We start from the raw sequence: 22,586 nt of genomic DNA, 5'->3' as shown, positions 1-22,586 counted from the left end.
GGAGATATATTATAAATGTAGTCTTGCACCTTCTCTGTGTTATTTCTTTTACCTTAGACATGTCTATCCCATCCTGTTTTAAATAAGAGCAAAAGTTGGAATGCAGTTTAGTCTTACTCTAACATTATTTCAGTAAGTTTTGTGTGTCATGTACTTGGCTGGGTGCTCTAAGTCTAATGACAAATACGACGAGATACTTGCTTTTAGGGGCCTTATGGACTAGTTGGGGAGACCACCCAAAAACGTATGTTGTCAGTACAATGTCGTAAGTGCTTAGATGAAAGTCTGTGGTGCTATGACAACACGGAGAAAGGACAGCATCAGTTAGCTTTTACTGTATAACAACCCCCCCCCAAACTCAGTGGCTTAAAACAACCACCGTTTATTTACCTCGTGATTCTGTAGGTCACCAATTTGGGCTGCTAACAGCCGGGCACTTCTGGCCTTGGCTGGGCTCGCTCATGCTGAGTCGGCTGGCCTCGGCCCGGGTGACTTGCAGTCTCTTCTTCTCCAGCCTGGGCTTATTGATGTGGCACCTGGGCTGGGTTCCGAGAGAGACTTACATTTGGAACTCACACATTGTTACTTCTGTCACGTTCTCTTGGCTAGACAAGTCACAAGCAACAGCCCAGATTGAAAGGGTGAGAAAATGGACTCCAGTCCTTCCTGATGAGAGAAGCTGAAGCTCATGACACCAGTGGGCATGAATACAGAAAAGAGTAAAGAATTGGGGCCAGTTTTGCAGTCTGCCACAGGGCTCTGAGGGAACAAGGGAGAGGTACAGCAACAACTTTCTTAAAGGAGTTCATCTTAACTTTCTAAAGTTTAAGATAATAGCATGGTTTTTTTGTTAGCACTTAATAAAAACTAATGCCATCAGTCATCCTCAGTTCTGGAATCATTTTCCAATATTGCCAATTTCTACTCTTTTATCATCTTTGGAACATTAGTTTTAAAAATAACCCGTAAGAAAATGTTGCTCTGAGAAAGGAAAAGTTGCATGGCAAGAAGTACAGGATTGAAATAGTGGCTGGGCTTTTCTTTAATCCAGTGTTTTTCATGGACCATTTAAGGGGATTCTGTTCCCTTAGGGTGCTCCACAATTAAAAGGTTCCATGAGGAAATTAGTTTGGGAATCATCATGAACAAGATTTCTCATCTTGGAGATTTACAAAGCATAATAACAATTAAAGCCCTAGGAAGTCCTGGCGTTAAAGTACTTTTGCTATTTAATATAGTTAATTGGATTTCACTGGTGATAAGGTAAAATATTACTGGTTTGATTTTTATATGCGCTAGTTAGTGTCACTATATATATATTTTTTTTCTTTTTTTCACAGCCATTAACATTCCTAACACTGCCCAGCCATTGTCTTCACATTTCCCATTTATCTCAAGGAACAGAAAAATAAAACAGATTAGCAGTGTAAGCAAAATTCAGTGATGATTGGCTTAATGGAAGGAAAGATTTCTGTTTTTTAAATTTTTATTAAAATAGTTTTTGAAAAAAATTACCAACTATATATATTATTGTTTACTGTTCAAATAATTTCTAAAAATAATAGGTAACATTCCTATGATGCTTGCTATTTATAATCCCAGGTACTAGTCAAAAAGCTTTACATGAATTATCATATTTAATCCCCCAAAGAATCCTATTAGGTCATTATTGTTACTCTCTCCCCAATTTACAGATATGAATCAACTTTTGGGGTGAAGTACGTGTTCTATTCCAAAAGGGTGGAGCCATTATTCAGCCGTCTGACTCTGAAGTCCATGCTCTTCTCCACCACACTGTTCTGCCAGAAATTGCGCACCTAAGTGCAGAGTGCTGTGGGCAACATATTCATGTTTTAAATGAAATATATTAAAAATTGTGTACAATGGAACGCTTAATCTCCCCAACTCAGTTTGTTGGCTGTGTTTGTAGTAATTGGTCCCTAGTGCCTTGGGTTGGAAGATGTTTTAATATACAAAATGAAAATGCTTCTTGTTTCCAGTGATGGCTTGTCCCCTAATTTGGGTGACAGAAACATCTCCCAGATCTAGAATTATGGTGTTATTTTGGGGATAGTTCACCTCCAAGGGACTCCTGTTTCACTTATCTTTGACAAAAGAAGACAAGCCTTTATCAGATTTTTGGTAGTGCCAAAACATCTAAAAGATACTATTATTCTACTTTGAATTTGCCTTCTTAAAGAAAGTCTTGGTGGAAAATGTGTTTTTTGCTTATATCAAACAATAAAAAGTTATGCTTTGAAGGAAATAATAAATTAGACTTTTAATATTTGATTTAAGTAACATTTACCTGCCACAAATCTGTAGTACCAATGGACAAATCATGCCCAGTATTTTACCTGTTGTTGTTGGAGCAGGAAACTGCAGAATGAATACGAGTGAAGGTATCTTTAAATTTTAGGCCGTGAAGGACCTTACAGGCCTAGAAACAATATGGCCATACACAAAGAAGTGATCAATCATCAAAAGACCACCTTATCAGGTCATGGGCAACTTTCTCTACCTGCTCTTCTTGGTTCTCTTCTTAAGGTCATCTCACCAGCTTGTTTCTCCCATACCCCATACGGTATGAAAACTTAGTATATCAACAAAATTTGGAGGCGATATATATATATAATTGCTTTGTGTACGGCCATATTTAGATACATAAATATATATAATCTCCACCTTCTTTGAAAACAAGAATGTGGCTATTGCTTATTTGAAGCACAGACCATACAGGTCTTAAAATTTGGCTATTCGAAAATGATCAGACAAAAATACAATGAATGTGTATCATACTGCCACAAACTGTAGGGCTGACCAAATAACAAATTTGATTATAATGATACATTAAAATAGCAGTAATTTATAGTTAGTAAACAAGAATAGCAGCATATAAAACCTATTACCATCTCAAGACAACACAGATAACAAAAGCACCCTTTCTCAAAGTTATGGTACATCTACTACCTATTTCTTCCCGTTCAGAGCAGGAACATTGCAGCATTGGTAGGCGTGGTCTGAAGCCAAAGTTTTCTTGGAGCAGTTTGGGGTAGAAGGGCACATTGCTTCTGTGGTATTCATCCCAATAATGCATAATAGAATCAGTCTAATCATGAGAAAACATCAGATAAGCCCAAATCGTGAATCATTCTACAAAATTTCTGACCAGTGTTCTTCAGCAGTGTCAGGTAATAAAGGACAAGGAAAGACCGAGGAACTGTCATAGATTAGAGGAGACTAAGGAGCTATGACAAATACATGCAATATGGGATCTGGGATTGAATCCTGGAATAGAAAAAGGACATTAGTGGAAAAACTGGAGAAATCCAAATAAAGTCTGTAATTTAGTTACTACTAGTTAGTAGTATTGTATTGTATAACATTGTTAATTTTTTAGTTTCGGTAATTGTACTATGATTATCTAAGATTCTGGCATGAGGGGAACGAGGGTGAAGGATATACAAGAACCTTCTATTTTTGCCCCTTTTCTGTAAGTCTAAAATTATTTCACAGTACAAAATTGAAAAAAAGCACTTTTATTTAGTAATGTGTGAACATTCTGCAATCACTTAGCATTCAAGAATGTATGTAAAAATCTCGATTTAGCCAACCTCTTCAGCATGTGTCCCCCACACACACATATTTTAATGTTCTAGCCAAACTAGATTACTGGTGGTTATTAATTAGCTCCTTTGGGAGGGGGAGAAGAGTAGTACAATTTTTGTATATATTACAGAGTATTTATAACCAATGTAACAACTAGCTGTGTACACCTCATTTTAAGAAATATAACAATGCAGTGAAGCCCCACTGTGTTCCCTTCCTTTAGGGCATTCTGCCCCTCTCATCCCCTTCCATCACCACCACCAAACTGCCACCACTTGGAGATAATCAATGGAACTTGCTATTTACTAATCCTATTTTGTTATTTTGCTCTTTTCCAAACTTGACATAAATCTCACCCTACCATATCTACAACTTGCTTTTTTTGCTCCACCTGTATGTCTAACTCATTCTTTTTCACCACTGTATGAATACTCAGTATTTATCCATTCTCCTGCTAGCAAGCATATTGAGAGTGTTATTCATTTATTATTTATTTCTGTATTCATTTTTAAAAGTGTTTTCTGAGACTAAGAGAGATCTTTACTTCTTTCTGAACTCCGGTAACACTATCCGCAACTTCTAACTTATCCTTTGCGACCTTCCGTTGTAATAATTTTTCTTTTCTCTTGTATCAGATGGAAAGCTTCTTGAGGATCTGATTCCCCAAGATGAACATTATTGGGATAATAAGGATTTAATTTTGTTGAATGAATAAGTAAATACTGAAATAAATTAAGTAATGTCTACATACAGATCTTGGGCACATTTGTGTTTATTCACTTAGTTGTTATATGGCATTGCCTCCTGGGGACTTTTGTTAGAAAGATCTATGCAATGTGGGAAACTGGGCACTGAGGTGGAAATATGGAGCATAAATAAAGCCTAAAACTTTAATATTAGAAATTATATGCCAAGTTTGCAGCCAACACAGGTACAGGTTTTTTGTGCTTAACACCCTGGGGGAAAGTTTGACAAAATGAGTAATAATTTTGCCTGCATTTGGCGTTGCCAAGCAGAGGGAAGCTCACTAATTTATATTATGGCAGAACTCTTGCTTTTGTGCATCGTTCTGTTAGAAAGCTTAGTTAGGATTTACTTTTGATCATTTCACATTTGTACCCAGAATGGGGTTGCACAAATTAGTTCTTTTCCTCTAAAATTATCTTATTTGGATGTTGATCTTACTCTACAAAAACACTCAGCAGGTTTCACAGCTCTCTTGTCTCTCTTATTTGATTTGTACAAGAGCTTTGACAGAGATAAGCAGGGCTAGTATCATCTGTATTTTACAGGTTAGGGACCCTGGAAAGGAGGCTGAGAGAGGTTGGAGGACCTGCTGAAGGTCACAGAACAAAACCAGAAACCAGATCTTTTAACCTAGTCCCGTTCTGTCCAGACATTGCAGTTTCAATGCGTAAAATAAGTGACAGTATTAATCAAATGTTATTTTTTTGCCAGCATTTTATTAGATAATTCAGTAACATAATGCCCACGTGACAGGTCATCACAGTAAGATGGGGAAAAAGTCTCATCAGTGTTAGTGGTGGATTAGTAACTGCCTTTTTGCTGCCCTCTTTGTTAGAAGGGTTCGAAGTAAAGCTTAAACCAAACATTGCAAAAAAGCATGTCAGGCCTGGTGTGTGTGTTAAAGGAAAGAAAAATCTTATAAGTAGAATGGATAGGAAGGTGTGACACAACCTGAAGTTAAAATATGTGAGAAGACAAATGGCTTTTTGATAGCTTGAGACCCACAGATGAATTAAAACCTCTCGGCATATGGACTAGTGCAGTTGATCACTCAAATTGCAATTTTAAAAAATGCAGAAGCAGTACACTTAGAATATTGTCTTCATGTCAGAAATGCACCTTCATGCTTGAAAATGATAAAAAATTACAATCGATCTTTACAACTGTTCTGTTCATCTTTATTGATCAGGTGCAAGAAAGATAAATCGCAGCCCAAATAAGATTATGGTAAATGTTAGCGTCGTATAGGACTCTAGGTTGATAGAGAGCCATTCATCATCTCAAATGGTGACCTGTCCATTGCTGCAGTCACCCTGAGTCTGCTGTCTAATCACATACCTATTGATTTTATCTACATCCAACAAACCTGGATGTGACTGTCATTGGGCAACCCGGATTGTTAAATGCAAAGGGGTCACTGGTGTGAAGAGGATTTCATTTTCATTTTCTCACCAACCAACAATGATTTATTAAAAAATAAACTACCCCAAGTCATGCATGTGAACCCTGAGTGATTAGGGAATGAAGGTGCACGATAAACCACTGTCTTGTGTTGAGTTCTTTTATACTGCAATGCGTTTTACAGGACTTCATTGAGTCTGAGGGGTCATAGGGTCATTTAGGCCACTCCCTGCAGTAAGATGGGTTTCAGAGTAGCCAGCCAGAATGGATAATTTTTAATTTTGCTGCCCAGGAAAGGCATTACTTTGCTATTGCAACTTAATTTGTGTTGCTTTGTCTGTTCATTCATGTAACAGTGAAAAATTTTTTTTTTTTTGAGGAAGATTAGCCCTAAGCTAACTACTACCAGTCCTCTTTTTGCTGAGGAAGCCTGGCCCTGAGCTAACATAACGTGCCCATCTTCCTCTACTTTATATGTGGGACACCTACCACAGCATGGCATGCCAAGCGGTGCCATGTCTGCACCGGCGAAACCCCAGGTGGCCAAGAAGCGGAACGTGCAAACTTAACTGCTGTGCCACCAGGCTGGCCCCTGGAAATATTTTTTATGTAAAAATTACCTAAATCTGCCCCCTTGTTTTTACTGATTAATTTATTATAAATATTGATGGTCTTGTGGTCACGTGGAGGTGAGAGAACACATTCTATTCCATAGAGTATCCATCTTGAGGACAAAAGCACTGTGTAAAAAGAAATGATCATTTAATATGCTAGGTGGAACACTGAAATAATAGGCAAATGTTACATGTGTGAATTTCATTGTTCAGTCTCAAGCATCCTTTGATCTTGCAGTGGTAGATTCCAAATAAGGGAGATGTAAATAGTCTTTCAAAAATATCTTAGGAATTTTCTCAGAAGGATCAAATAATGATGAATTATAACTATGAAAGTTTACTCTGTAATTACAACCAACTGTACTATTATTTAAATGGATACCTTTACGTGTAATTTTATAAGTTTCCATGCCGCATATTTGAGAAATCTCTCTCCTGCTTGAGTGGGTGAAACACAATTTTGTGTACTTTTTTGTAATTGTAAGTCTTATACACATTTTGTCCTCTTGGATAATGAAAATTCTACTATCAATCTTTATCCACAGAGCTCAGAGTTCTACAAAGTCACCACTGAACAATATCAGAAAGCTGCTGAAGAGGTGGAAGCAAAGTTTAAGTAAGTTTTTAATAGTATTATAATTATTTACTCTTCTTGACAAGATGAAAGTACAACCTTATTGCTTGTTGAACAGAAGACGGTTATGTAGCCCTCTGGAATACTTGGAAGGGTGTTGGGTGGGTGAGATGGATCCTTGGAATTCAGATGCAAAGAAAGGGCATTTGATGAAAGCTTGTTGCAGCTCAATTTTATGAACTAAGGGAAAATTGAAAGCAATGGTAATAGAATTTTCATTTGGAGTAATATATAAGAGAGGTTGCCCTTGTTTATGAAGCTGATGTTAAATTGCTATCACTATTAATAGAAACATAGAAACCATTCACTTTTGTATAATGAAATGATGGGCATGTCCAGATTTGGGTATCCACCTTTCTCATATTTAAGCTGTTTTCATTTCTTCATATGTACCTTGAAAGCATTTAGATCACAGACTTTACCTTGCCCTTGGTAATGAAGGCAATATTAAATTGTTACCTCTGTTAATCCTTGGAATGTTTAAATGAATGTTCTGTAATTGATGGATCAAAGTGTCCATGACCCCTAGCCCTGTACTTTCCCTTTGCTGCCACTTCTCATATTAGGTAAGAACACATCATTCAGAATTTTCCTGAGTGTATAAATAGTTCTATTGTGTAACCCCTGTTAATAGCACATGCATAAATTAGTGAAGCGAAAAAAGGTGTTGTGACAGATTTAGTTAAAAGATTGCATTGGGCTCTGACCTCTTTCCTTGCACATGTTTATAAGCATTTGATAGAATGATTAAACCCTAAGGTAGAACATTATTACTTTCTGTTATAGTGTAATTTATGCGGTAATGGATATTAGTGTTATCTTAATGTTGACTTAAAAAAAAGATGTTTTTTTAAAGATGGTTTGCGGTTTATTTAAATAGACAAAAACTCCAGTCTTCCTTAGTAAATTATCTCACTAGGGGCAGTTAGGACGAGACTTTCTAAGAATGGGGCACAAATCTCACTCTTAAATATTAATGTGCTATCCTAAGAACTTAGAGATAGAATTGGATGTAGATTTGATTTTAAAAGATACTCTACCTATGTATTTTAAAGTTATGTTTTTTTTATTTTTCTCCCTAGTGATAAAGTAACGTTTCTTTACCCTTTTTGTCTCTATACTATAAGAACTTTTGACTTGGCACCCTGAGTATTTCTGCATTGTAGGATGATAACTATACAGATAACTAAAATTTAAGATAAATCAAACGAGATCAATTCTGACTAGAATGATCTATGAAGTCATCATAAAGAAGATATTTTAGTCGAAGCTTAAAGAAGAATATTGAGTAGGTAGAAAGGAAAGGTATTCAGGAGGAAAATCATGCTCCATTTTGGGTGGATGACAGATTAGTTAAGATCAATCGTTTGACTCAGGGAGACTAGTGCAAGATAAAATTGGAAAGGTCAGTAGGGTCATTCGTTAGCTGTTAGGCTAAAAAGTTGTTCTTCATTTAACAAGAAGTCATTGGAAGGCATTTGACCAAGTCAGTACCCTGATGTCTGTGCTCCTTTAGGAATGTTAATCTGACTATGTATGTGAGGTTTGATTAGAGGCATGAGAAACAAGAAGCGGAAGTAACAGATGAGAAGTCTCTCTAAGTGAAAGAGAAAAGAAAGAGATAGATGCAAAAAAATCATTGAAAGATTAGGCATGAATTAGTAATTGATGGATGTATTAGCTTGCTAGGGCTGCCGTTACAAAGTACCACAGACTGACTGGCTTACACAACAGACATTTATTTCCTCACAGTTCCGGAGGCTGGCAATGGAAGATCAAGGTGTCGGCAGGGTTGGTGTCTTCTGAGGCCTCTCTCCTTTGGTTGCAGATGGCCGTCTTCTCCCTGGGTCTTCACATGGTCTTCCTTCTCCGCATCTGTGTCCTAATTTCCTTTTCTTATAAGTCACATTGGATTAGGGCCCACCCTAATGACTTCATTTAATTTAATTACCTTATAAATGACTTAATTACCTCTTTAAAAACCCTCTGTCCCAATACTCTTTCAGAATACTGGGTATTAGGACTTCAACATCTGAATTTTGGGGTGACTCAATATAGCCCATAACGCTTGGATCGAAGGGGCAAAGGAGAACCAGAAATATGAGTGTAGGAGAGTGGAAAATTGGTAGAAACTTGCTTTTATATATAGAGAGAAATCTGGTTTTAGATGAGAAGAATCTCTTGTCTGAAATCTTGCCCAGTTGCCATGTCATTCAGGCTGGGCTAGCCTACTGGAGAGTGAGAGGCTACGTGGAGCACAAAAACAAATGTCACAATGACTTACCTTCTTCAACACAGCCTGAACCTGTACCTTAGACTTAGTTTTAATGAGAGCCTCAGAAGCATCATTCTCTTATCTTTTTAAGATATTCTTTATTAGACCCTACTCTCATCTGGTATAGTAAAGAATTTGGTTCTCAAAGAGAAGTCTGGCCTTTGGACCCAGCTCTTGGGAGATGACGTCTAAGCCCTTGGAATTTCCGAGTGATACAAGTGTCATCTTATTCGTGATGGGCCCATTGGGTCCTGCGGTATCAGCCCAACCTCTGGGAAGTAGTGCTAGAGACTGAATTTGACATGTGGGTAATCAAGCAAACCTGTGTCTTGAGGCCCCAATGAAACTCTGGCCATGGAAGTCGGGTGAGCCTCTTGTTGATAATCCTCTGTACATATTGTCACACATTGATACCAGGAGGGTAGCACATCCTGAGGACAATGGAAACTTTGCATTGGAACCCTCCCATACTTTGTCCTGTGTATCTCTTCCTTTGGCTGATTCTCTGCATCATTTTCCATAAGAAGCAGTAACTGAGTTTACTGGCTTTCTGTGACTTCTGTGAGTTCTGTTAGGGAATTATTGATGTGTAGGGTGGTTTGGGGACCCCTTGAACTTGCAGATAATGTCAGACGTGCGGACAGTCTTGGGGACTCTGCCCTCAGACTTTGCCATTGTGGTAACTCCAGTATAAACAAAAACCCAGGTTTGACATGCAGTGGAGGAATTTCAGGAGCTAGCTTGTCAGAGTGGCTTTCATTATGTCATTTTTTTCAGCTGCTACTTGTTAGACTGAACTTCCTAGAATGCTGTAGTTCAGTTTGCAATGAGTTCATTAACTGCACACCTGAGAAGTGATAGTGTTTTGGCTAGAAGAGTTGCTTACCGTCTCAAGGCACGGAGATTACTCAGTGGAACCTTGTTTCTCCTTAGAAATTTGGCCATCTCGGATAATCATGACTGCTTCAATCTTTTGCAAGTTAGTATACGATATTCTTTCCATAGCGTGACAGAGCTGATCTCAGCAGTCCCTCTTGGTAACAAGCTCTGAAGGACTTTGAGGAAGATTTAGTTAATTTTATCTGATGGAAGGATTCATTTGGGTGCATCTTGGTTACAGGAGATGGAAGCTTTTTAAATTGCAATTTCAAGGGCAATATTATACACCTGATAGGGGGTCACACAAAATCACTGTAAAGAGAAAGCAAGCTAAGAGCATTTGAGGCAGCACATGATGAACCCCAGCCACATTGATGCATCCTGCCAGGACGGCTAATGGAATTATTCTAGGGATGCTTAAATATTAACTCACACTTCAGTCCTTCAGTTTAAAATGTTGTCAGTAAACCATTAAAACACTTTAGATTTAATGGAATATTTTTTCCTATTTTATCAACACGCCATTCATTCATAACACTCCTATGTGACATGCCCTGTGCTGAGTTCTAAATACACAGCTGTGAAGGAGATAAGTAGGGTCTTCTATTGCCTTTATCACCCGTTGTTATTATCTGTTAAGTAGAGCAACTTATGGTACTGGTTCCTAGTTATATGGTGCTAGGACCGTGTTTTATAGCTCTTGAAAATTACGTTCTGTATTAATCCTTATTTGCCACCATATAGGTAATTAAACAAAATACTATATTAAATAATGTTGCATTGATAGTGGTTAGCACAGGTCTAGAACAAGGTTAATGCTTAATAGATATTAGATTTTATTTTTATTATATATGATATATATTGTAATAATGTTATTATGTCCAACTCAAGTTATGAAACTATGCATCATGGGATAAAGTTATGTACGTGTTTCCAAACAAAATCTAGATGATGTTAAACCCTCCAGAAAAACGTTAGAATGAGTTCTTATGTTTAGGGAGCTCCCAGCCCAGCTAGGAGCCAGCACACAGAGCACCCATGGCAGCACAGCACAGGAAGGGATGCGTCAGAGCACTACAGACAGGATGCCATGAGGACCCTATTTCTTGGTCAGCATCAGAATCAGATTTCTTTGGGTGGGTTAGAGCCGGTATTCCACACCTAAAGAAAGAAAACGTCGTTCCTAGAGTGTTATGTACTCACAAATTGTTTTTAAAATACCAAGCAAATGTAGGGTGAATATCAAAGAAATGTGAAATATTTTAAAGGCAATGTAAACCTGGTGAAGACAATGTAATATCAAACAAGCAACAAGCATTTTAAAGACGATTGCTATTTCATTCCCATGCTGTCCTTTTAGATAATGAAGTGGCCAGTTTCTGTCTTCCATAAAGGAGAAAATATGTATGTGGGAAGTGACGTAGATCTATTAAAAATACTTTTGGAATGCTTTCATGAGAGGTCTGACTTTGCCTTGACTTCAGTTTCTTTGAGAGATGACGCACTTGTAAAGGAGTATGATTCTATGAAATATATGAAAACTGGTAATTCTCCTTTGTGTGCAAGTCTTTAGAAGGGGTTTTCGCTGTTATCCTTGAACGAAGTTGTTGAAACCTGACTTAGAAATTGAGGCTCATGTTAGAGGCCTCATACACAACGTATTAAAAGATTAGTTACTCTGTGGAAGAAGTTTAGGTGATTTTAGAGTATCCGAGGAATGCTATGCAAAACTCTTGACAGATAAAATGGATTTTCTAAGTATTACTATATATTCAAAGGTTTTCTTCAATGTAAAATCTTTTAACTTTAAAATGTCCTTGGTTTTATTAGGGTTTCGTTTCTCTTTTGCCCGTGTGATTTTAACAGCTATAGCAGGAATGAGTCAGTGAAGCCGAGGGTGGTGTGCCACTGCTATCAGCAGGTGTTTCTCATGCGCTCTGTAATAACGCATGTGGATCATGGACAGTTTTAAGCAACAGTGTTTAAAGATCCTGCTTAATTGGCTGTAAAATAATTAAATAAGGTTTTGACTGGCAAATTTATAATTCTGTTAGATGCATAAGCCAGTGTGCCTGAATGTCAATGTGACTTCAATTTGGAAATATTAGATTAATAGAACTAATTGTACTGCAGGTACAAAGTTTACTCTGATTAATAGTCTTAAAACTCTTTTGGAAGTTTAGTCAAGTAAATTTATGTTACTTACCTTTCTGCTTAAACTTTTAATTAAAACTTATTTCAAAAGTTCGAGCTATTCAGTTTTGCTGTGCTTCTCTTTCCAGTTTCTCCAAAGTTGAGCTCCTGCAATTTTTCAGTGACTGCAGCTGCCTTATTGAAAACTTGCCTTATCAAAAGGATTAAAATTATATACTGTTGTACATATATTTGTATCTGCAGCTGACAGGTACCCTGCACATCGTCTCTAACACTCATTGATGTCTACTTATAACCTACTTTAGTTCTGCGTGAATGGCTCTGATATACCACATGTACATGATAAATGTTTTATCTCTGATTCGCATTGATCAATTTCTAAATGATCAAATGGTTTATCTCAGTAAGACACTAATTCACATTGATCAAATTCTAAATGACCAAGTTGACTTGGTTTCTGCTGAACACAAATTGTATTAAAACAACATTACTTGAACATGCTGCCTTTTCTAATGCAGGAGTTATGTTACCAGCAGTTACATTATAACTAGAGTTATTGTATTATAAAGATGTCTCCTTTATAATGAAAAGTTTACACAAGAAGAAAAGAATGCGATATTACAGGAAGAACAGGGCTTCGGGCAAGGATTTGGGCTTTTACTAACTAATTAAATTCTGCATTTGTACTGGGCCTTTCTTCCCCCTTTTTTAATTTGAAGGGCTGTGAGCAGGAAATATAGCAGCTGCAGTGGTGACATTTTATTCCCTATGGTCCTTGGAGCCAAGTACCATCTTGATTATTCAGTAAGAGACTTAGTAATTGAAGAGGCAAAATTCTAGACAAGGTAAATATGTCTGTACCTTTCGTGCATAAGCTTGGTTACAATTACCTATTTAGAAATTCTGGGTTATTTGTTGTTTTCTGTTTTCTAGACATGAGCTCACCTCTGTCAACGTCCACAATATTTCATGAACCCTCTAGAGTTTGTGGATGTCTTGCTGGAGGAAGATTTCAGTTCTGAAACTGAAGAACCATGTTTATAAGCTTAAGAAGATTCTTAGTTATATGGAGCTAATGGCAAATGCACATTTGGCTAAAACATAGTCTTGGTTTTTTAGAACACCCAATTCCTCAGGCAGGTTATTTATTACGTCTTTGACTTGTCTCTTCCATCTGTAAAATCTAAATTCTAACTGCCATTCTCTTTAGGGCACTCAAACTGAGAAGGTTTAAAAGTTTAAAAGGAATGAAAAAGTTGTCATTGGTCCTCATCTAAAAATGGACTTGTGTTTTATTCCATTCTAAGGCAGTGGTTGCTGTTTTAGGTATGTTCTAGATGGTGTGGCAGCCCTTTCTGTAGCTCATCAGGGGATATGTAGAGAGTAGTCTGCTCCCTCTCAAACTATGAATTTGTCTCCCCCGTCCCTGTCCCCACCCCACCAGCAACAAAGTAGTTCCAAGGAAAGTGAGACCTGCTTTGGAACCCCCCAGTGTTTGACAATGTTTCTTATCATGGGCATGTAGAATTGGATTTGTAAAGAAACTTTAGGTGTTTAATGTTTTTCTCCCCTTTAAGAATGGAGTCCTTTTTTTTGTGTGAGGAAGATTGGCCCTGAACTAACATCTGTTGTCAATCTTCCTCTTTTTAATTTTTTTTCTTCTCCCCAAAGCCCCAGCACGTAGTTGTATATCCCAGTTACGAGTCAGTCTAGCTCTTCTATATGGGATGCCTCCACAGCATGGCTTAATGAGCCGTGCATAGGTCCACACCCAGGATCCAAACTGGCGAACTCCAGGCCGCAGAAGCAGAACATGCAAACTTAACCACATGGCCATGGCACCAGGCCCTAGAGTCCTTCTAATCAGATCTGCGTAGATCGTTATTTAGTTTCTTTTTATTCCTTGGGTTGGGTTGTCAGACTTATTCTTCTTAGAGAATAAGTAAATATCAAGAAACAGTAATACCACTTGGGAGTTTGGGTTCCATCTGCATCATTTCTCTACTTCCTGACTGTTCCTCACAACGTTCCGCTCAGTCCAAAGGTGTCCGCAGAAAAGGGCAGGGCAAGATGGCAAAGTTGATTGGAGTGTAGGGCTCAAAAGGGCCAGAGCAGGGGTGTAAACCATAAACAGTATTTTTTATTTTACAAAAGAGAGTGCAAGCTGCAGCCATTGCATGAACATCTGCAGTTGGTCGCAAGGTCAAGAGGGTCACTGCAGAAAATTCCTCATCACTTCCACATGGTGTGTAAAGGAGCCTCACGTGGTGACACGAGCTGCCGAAGGTACAGCCAGTTAGCCACCTCCTATCATAAATCCGCTGCCTGGAGTTCTCTTCTCTGTCCCAGCCATGTCAGTTGGGGTTTGTCTGGGTTGCTCTGGGCATCTTCTTTCCTTTAATATAATCTGTTTATGTGTTACATGTAAATTATCAAAGCCAGCCTTATTGCAGCCATTAGGTTTGTGGCCAGAAACTCCTGAATTTGTGATTTGTTCCGTGTGAGATAACAAATCGTTCTCTTTTCCCCTACAGGAACATTAGCATTGAACGTTCTTCCAAATCAATACAATCCATTAAGAATCTAGCATACCCTACATGGTTATATGAAATATTAATTGCACACTATTAGTTAGATAAATGAAGATTCTGCTGAAATGATAGCTTGTTTCTTTCCTTGGATTGTAATACCTTAAATGAGAACATTTTGAGTTCTAGGGTACATGGTATTTTGGAATTTGTTTATTGATCCTTGCTTATTTGAGTCATTAACTAACTGCACAGCTCATAGTTCCCAAAAGATACATCTAACTAGGACTACTAAGTTTTTCCTCTTGCTGATTCCAGCTAGAGTTCATTTACTTTTTAAAGGATCCAGTTGGAAATAATTTCGTTGATTTTCCTTTGATGTTTTCAAAGATAAGAAAAAATTATTTTGCTTTTTGAGTGCCACTCAGCTCCAGGTAGAAAGCAGTGAAGCTTGTAGGAGGGCCAATTAGAGCTAATTATTGTCTGACTGACCTGCCATGTTTTAAAATGTCCAGGAAGACTTCTAAGAGGTCGATTTTTAATTCTATCCTTGTATCAAAGCTACAAAGTTAACCATCTTAAGTCTTGATCATGGTTAAAAGTTGTGTCAAAGAAATTATCTACACCTAAAAATGACAGCTCTTAGGATAGTCTCTGGGAAATTGTATAGGTTCGGCCTTATTGTGGTGTCTGTTTTGTCATTCTGTCGTTTGGTAAGCCTATTCCAAATGCGATCAACCCTCCCTTGCTTTCAGCCAGATAATTAACTGAAAGATGTATGTAGTTGCCCATTTACTGTGCCTCTGGTCAAACTATGTTACTAAAATTGAAACCAGGACTTTCAGGATACTTGTACTTAAACATGTTTTCTCGTTGCTCGTTTGAGTGTATAATTACCAAATAAATCATCTCTCATGGTTTCAGTCTAACAAGGATTCCTACTTCTATCTCTTTTGATTTTTCTTAAGACATAAGCAAAGTGGAAAAATTGATAAATTGGATCTTATCATAATTAAAAAGTTCTATTCGTCTTAAGACACTATTAAGAAAATTTTTAAAATAGGCAAAAGACTTGAACAGACACTTCAAAGGAAGATAGAAGAATGGCCATTTAGCACATGAAAAGTGCTAATAACATCATTAGTTATCAGGGAAATGACAATTAAAACCATTGGAATGGTGAAAATCAAAAAGATTGACAATACTAATTGTCTGAAAAGATGTGGAGAAACCAGAATTCTCATGCTTTGCTAGTGGCAGTATAAAATGGCAAAGTCACTTTTAAAAAGCTTAGCAGTTTCTTATAAATTTAAATGTACATTTGCTTTATGACCGAGCAGTTCGAGTCTTAGGTACTTACCCAAGAGAAAAGAAAATATACATCCACAAAAGGATTTGTACACATATGTTCATATCAGGTTATTCATAGTAGTCAAAAATTAGAAAAAAATCCCAAATGGTCATCAGTGAGAGAATGGATAAACAAATTATGGTATATTCATAAAGTCAAATACTATTCAGCAGTTAAAAAGCAAATTATTGATACGTGTAATAACATGGATGAATCTCAGAAACATTATGTTAAGCAAAAAGAAGGCAGACACAAAACAGTATCTGTTACGTAATTCCATTTATATGAAGTTCAAAAATAGGAAAAATTAGTCTGTACTGATAGAAATCAGAAGATGGTTGTTGGGGTTAGAGGGGGACATGACAGGAAAGGGACACAAGCCAAGTTTCTGAGGCATTGGGGATATTTGTTTTCTGGGCTATCATTACACAGGTATATACAATTTTTACTACAATATAAACCCTTAAGATCACTGCATTTTTTAAATGTTAATTATATTTAAAACATTCTAAATTCATTGTTAATCAGTTTTTATTATTTATTTTTTGTGAGGTAGATAGGCCCTGAGCTAACATCTGTGCCAATCTTCCTCTCCTTCATGTGGGATACTGCCACGGCATGGCTTGATGAGCAGTGCTAGGTCCATGCCTGGGATCCAAACCTGTGAACCCCGGGCTGCTGAAGCAGAGCACGTGAAGTCAAACACCATGCCACCCAGCTGGCCCTGTTAATTTTAATTAGGAAAAAATGCTCAAAATATTGAAAATACCCAACTTCTAATTGTAATTTGTCCTAAGTAATATAAATTTCTTCAATTTAATTACAGCCTTAACTAATTCTATCCATAATTGTATTTTTTCATTAGAATTTGAATCCTTATCTGAAAGTCAGAGCTGTTCATTTAGTATGATTCACTGCTATAGAAATAGGAGTAAACCTTGCGTTATTTATTTATGTAACAATTAACTTTTCTCCCCTTATTAAATTATGTTTGCCTATTTGCTCTCTTCCTTGTTAGCCTAGAGTCTGGTAGATAGGCTTGGTTAAGTTTTGAAAGTTATTTTTCATAAAGAGATTTTGAAGGTGGTGTTTCTAAATGAAGGTGTTCTAGTGGTTAAGATTCAGCACTTTCACTGCTGGCACCCCAGGGACCCACACCACTCGTCTGTCGGCTGTCATACGGTCGTGGCTGCTATAATACTGAAAGCTATGCCACCAGTATTTCAAATGCCAACAGGGTCACCCATGGTGGACAGGTTTCAGCAGAGCTCCCAGACTAAGACAGACTAGGAAGAAGGACCTGGCCACCCTCTTCTGAAAAAAACTGGCCATGAAAACCCCATGAGTAGCAGCAATGCCTTGTCTGATACAGCGCCGGAAGGTGAGAGGATGGCACAAAAAGACCAGGCAGGGCTCCACTCTCCTGTGCATAGGGTCACTAGAAGTCAAAATTGACCTGTTGGCACTAATAAATTTGTAAATGAAACATTTATACAGTTACACTGGTACTTTTTAATGTAATAATCTTCGGCAGCAATTTGTTCATTCTATGTATTGAGTCCTGGCAAAATGCTTGAAAACTTGTAAAAGCTTGCATCTTGGCCCTTCCCTACGTGTTGAAACGAAAGCACACATGTTCCCATGTTAAAGTGTCGCCAGGCATCCCCAGCTTGCTCACATGGCTGCCTTAAACTATTTTATGTGCTTTCTCATTCAGTGGCCAACCGTTAAATTGCCATGTTCCTTTTGTGAGTATGTATGTCTAAATGCTGGTAATCAACTGTGTCCCTTGAAAATTGATAGATGTGCTCATTAAGGGGAGTTCTTGCTCTTGGCTCCTTTCACAAGTCACCTCAGCTACCATTTCTTGATGAAGCTGGCAAGAAATGCTGTGCGGTGGTACCTCGGGCTTTATACTCCTTTTCAAGGACTGAAACCTCCCTTTTCAGTATGTTAAACATGTTTTGTAGGGATCTTAAAAGAAGTCAGCTATTTGCCAATTACAGTATTAACACAAGAAAGACTAAGGGCTGCTGTTGTGTGGTGGGATTTTTTTTTTATGTGCTGCCATTTGCTCTTCATTTTGTTCTCTTGTGCTTCTGAGATTACACAAACACCCATTTATTTGTGAGACACATCCATCTGTGGAGACTCTGAAGTCCACCAGCCTGCCACTGGCATAGATCTCAACAAAGCTGCCTGTGTGAGAGGCACACTCAGCGTGGTTTATGATTGGGATTTTGAAGGTAGCATACACCTGCTTCTGCTTTCAGGATGAAAAATGAATTGCCAATTACTGTAGACGTGTTCAGACACGACACTTCATATGGTAGAAGCTTGCTCAGCCTGCTTTATGCTGGACCCCCAACTACGAAACCATCAGTTCTGAAAAAGGGGTGTGTTGGCAAGGAGAAGAGAGAAGGGGATCAATCCTTGATTTGTTACCATTTTCCGTGCTTGTGCAAGCTGTGGGAAGGAGGTCAGTGCCTTTCACCTTTGTTTCCCCAGCAGAGCTCTTGAACAAGATGAAGTGATCAAAGCCGGGTGCCAGCGCATCATCACAGTCTCATTACTTTGCAAGCTGCACGCCCAGATGCTGCTGTTTTCTGCATCAGGCTTCGCTGATTTACATTCATAACACTTCCATTACAGCTCATTTGATACTACTCATAATTAACCAGTTCTTTTCTTTTCATGATAGTGTTTCTCCAATACAAGAGATGCTAATGTAAAGAAGAAAATGACATTACTAGGTATAGAATGCATCTTTCAGACATCCTGGTTGGTTGACAAGAGGCAGGAATCAAATGCTTTGTCACTACTTAGATCATTTGTCGTTTGGGTTTGGTTAGCTGGATGTTGGTTTGGGGGTATTTTTGAAGTCTTTGAATTTGAGATAGTGGATTTTGCCAGCAGACCCATTTCGTCAACTCCCCTATCCTGGAAGTTCTTTTCAATTAGTGGATTCTGACACACTGTCCCCTTTGGTTTCTTCCCCAATGAAGAGCTCAGTGACATATGTCTATTTTGAAAGGTATGAATGTGACAACTTTGCTTTGGAGAACTTTATCATCATTAATATCAGTGCAGCCATCCTTCAGTTTCTCTTTGCTGCATGCTCTATAGACACTGTAAACACAGAAATATAAGTTTGAGTCGCTGCCGTGAGAGGTCTTGTTGAAGTATAGCTTTTCTGTAGAAGTGTCAAAACCTGATACAGGAATTATAACTTTAGCATTTGTTCAAGAAAAATTGTTGAGAATCTCAGACATTCCAGGTGTTTTTTATAAACTGGAAATACAGAGATGAAGAAGGTCGTGATCTTTGCCTTCGAAACACTTACAATATACATGGGGAGACAGATTAATACAAAAGTGACTAAAATGTGGTAAATGCTGATACAGAGGCGCAAACAAAACACTGTAGGAATAAAGAGGGGAATGTGGATTGTGGGAGGAGGTGAATAGCATAAGCTTGGGTCTTCTCACCTTGAGATGTTCTTAAGGTAAGAAGATAGAGAATTGCTTCCCATGAAGAGGGAATCAAATACTAGAAATGGTTGGAATGAACATGGGGGGAGGTGTGATGGAATATGAGGCCATAAAGGAAGATTGCAGTCAGACTCTGAAGGACTTGAAATGCCAGTTTTGAAAGGCTGAATTAATAGAGTGTGAGGATTCAACCAAAAGTTCTACATAACTTAGGAATAATTTTCTCTGTCACCCATCCCTGGTGCCTATAATTCTCACCATTAGAATTATGGCTTTTGAGTTGGTCATTGTTTCTACACATCTTCTATCAAATATGCAAGTATGATATTTGGTGCATAAATATGTGTGCATATTATAATACTCACAATTTGCTGTATCATTAATTATTATTATGTTAACATTATAATATCCATTCAAAAATAAGTACATATTAGCCTACTATATTAATTATCTCTTAGCAAATTTCAGGGCCTTGAGAGAATGGGACATAGGAAATAGTAGTTTTGATTGAAAAGATGGGGAAAGGAGAGTTCAGGAAAGGTTTGGTTCATGGAATACTGTCTGGGGAAATCTTAGAGCATTTTAGCAGAGAAAGCCCCAAGGAGATAAGGCACCAAGAGTCAGTGGGCTGGTTCCTCATTTTAGCATGTCCCTGCGGTCCATTTTATGCGATTGTCTTTGGATCGAAATGGTATAGTGGTGAACTTTTAAAAATATTCCTAACCGTGATCTCTTTGAATGGTGTCCTAAGAATTCACATGGTACCAAGTTCTGCATATTGTTGCAAAGAATGTGTTAGAGGCAAATTGTGTGTGGTTTATTCAGATGTTGTCTATCTGGATGTACAGTTTTTGGTTTATGTCTGTAATTGTGATTGTATGCACCCAAGATATATAAAATTAGCTCACATTCTAGGTAAATTTTCTACTGTTAGTCCACCTGAAGATCCTAGTATTATTAAACGAGCTTTTTAAGTATTCTTTCTCCTTCCCATTTGCATTTTGTGATCTACTTTTGCCTTTTGATACCTTCCTGGAGGCTTAGTGTAGGGAAAAGAATATGAAATTAATAAATGGCTATTGGTTTTTTTTAATTATCAAGGTAGTACTATTTTTTTTGTTAACAAGGCAAATGTAATCTTTTCCTCTTTTCTTCCAGATCATCTCCTTAAAAGTAAAGTGTGTGAAGTTGTAGTTTGATAGTCATCCTTCCACATTTATCTCTATCCACAGAAACATTAATAAACATAGATTTTGTTTTATTTTTACAAAAAATGTGAGATTATACCATATGTATTTTCTGAACCTTACGTTTATTATGGAAATATCCCCCTTGTCAACACATAATAAATCCAACTCATTCTTTTAAATACCTGCATAGTATTCCATGGCATTGATCTACCATAGTTCACTGAGCCCACCCCCTACTGACAGGCACTCAGGTTCTGTTTCAAATGATTTTTTTGTTTGTTTTTTGACCAGTAAAAAAAAGGCTGCAGTGAAACAAACTTTTGCTTCCCTAACATAGTTGGGGTTTGAATATGACCAGTCCTCCTGACTATGTGGCATTGGGCCACTTATGTTGGCCTTCTTTTTGCTGATGTAGGAAATGTATATATGACACGTCATGTTGTTGTTATAAGGGGTGATGAATAATGTAGGTAAAATTCCAGGCATATAGTAAGCACTCTCAACCCTACAGAGGGTCAGTTTCTGCAGGGATCTTTCGGGGTTTGAGTTGGCAAGGCCTAGGTTACTTAACCTTAGAGGTTTTATTGCAGCATGAATCAAAATCTGGCTTTCCAAGCCTCCTTTTTTTTTTTAAAGAAAAGGAAAGCACTTTTCTTGAAAATTTTCAGCTTTTTTGACTTGTGTAATTTAAAAATATTACATTTTGGCACAACCTTTGCAGTTTTTGCTGCTCATTCGTAATTCCTTAGAGGTGAATTGAGAAGATTAGTGGTAGAACTTTTTCCATTAACTCTGGGAAAAACTACAGACCAAAAAATTGTCCTTTGGCAGAAATGTCAATCCATACCTCTTTTGGAGCATTTGGAAACTGAAGCACTGAGAAGCTGATTTAATAGAAGAATTGAAAACCAAAATGTATACACATCTTCACCTTTCTAACTGACGACAAGACAAATGAAAAAGATGCTCTCAGAACTTGATGATGCAAAGAAAATAGGATTGTTGCTCCAGAGAGTGCATTAAGGCTAGATCTTTAAAAGATTTGAGGGCTAAGCTTTTGGCCACGTTCTTCAGAAAGCTGATCCATTCTTATTAATGATACATCTATTTGTACTTCATGACATAAAATTCCCCCCCTTTTTTTTTGAAGAAGATTAGCCCTGATCTAACTACTACCAGTCCTCCTCTTTTTTGCTGAGGAAGCCTGGCCGTGAACTAACATCTGTGCCCATCTTCCTCTACTTTATACGTGGGATGCCTACCACAGCATGGCGTGGCAGGTGGTGCCATGTCCGCACCCAGGGTCCGAACCGGCGAACCCCAGGCCTCCGAGAAGCGGACGCGCGAACTTAACCGCTGTGCCATGGGGCCGGCCCTCCCCTTTGTATGATGTAGTATCTGGGAAGTAGATTTAAGAAAAAAGGAAGGTTTTATATGCTACAGGTTTTGCTATAGCAAATACCAGACAATATGTTCATTTTCTCTTGTTTGTGGTTCTTGGTTTTCATGATTTTTTTTTTTTAACTTATTGGGACTTCTCTTAATTTTTCCATTTCATAATGTCAGTATAGCTATAATGAAATAGTAAATACCCGTGTGGGCAAAATTTCTACTGGGCATAGTCTTTATAGATATCCTTCACACAATGCAATAGACTTGTTCTAGCAGGTTACTTCTTCTCCCCCACTCCACCCCACCCCTCCGCCCCCTTCA

The 22,586-nt window shown here is 37.8% G+C and overlaps 1 protein-coding gene across 1 annotated transcript in view; it reads left to right on the top strand.

Moving 5' to 3' along the window:
• Positions 1-22,586, top strand: part of CHCHD3 (coiled-coil-helix-coiled-coil-helix domain containing 3) — a 269,319-nt gene that overhangs the window by 206,702 nt on the left and 40,031 nt on the right. The window contains exon 6 of the mRNA XM_046670687.1: positions 6,917-6,987. Within this exon, the coding sequence (XP_046526643.1) occupies positions 6,917-6,987 (71 nt within the window). The remainder of the gene's footprint in view (positions 1-6,916; positions 6,988-22,586) is intronic.

The sequence above is a fragment of the Equus quagga genome, chromosome 8, assembly GCF_021613505.1.
Source record: "Equus quagga isolate Etosha38 chromosome 8, UCLA_HA_Equagga_1.0, whole genome shotgun sequence".
Classification (NCBI taxonomy): domain Eukaryota; kingdom Metazoa; phylum Chordata; class Mammalia; order Perissodactyla; family Equidae; genus Equus; species Equus quagga.
Note: the sequence above shows the minus strand (reverse complement) of the source record. Positions and strands in the feature narration are given on the sequence as shown.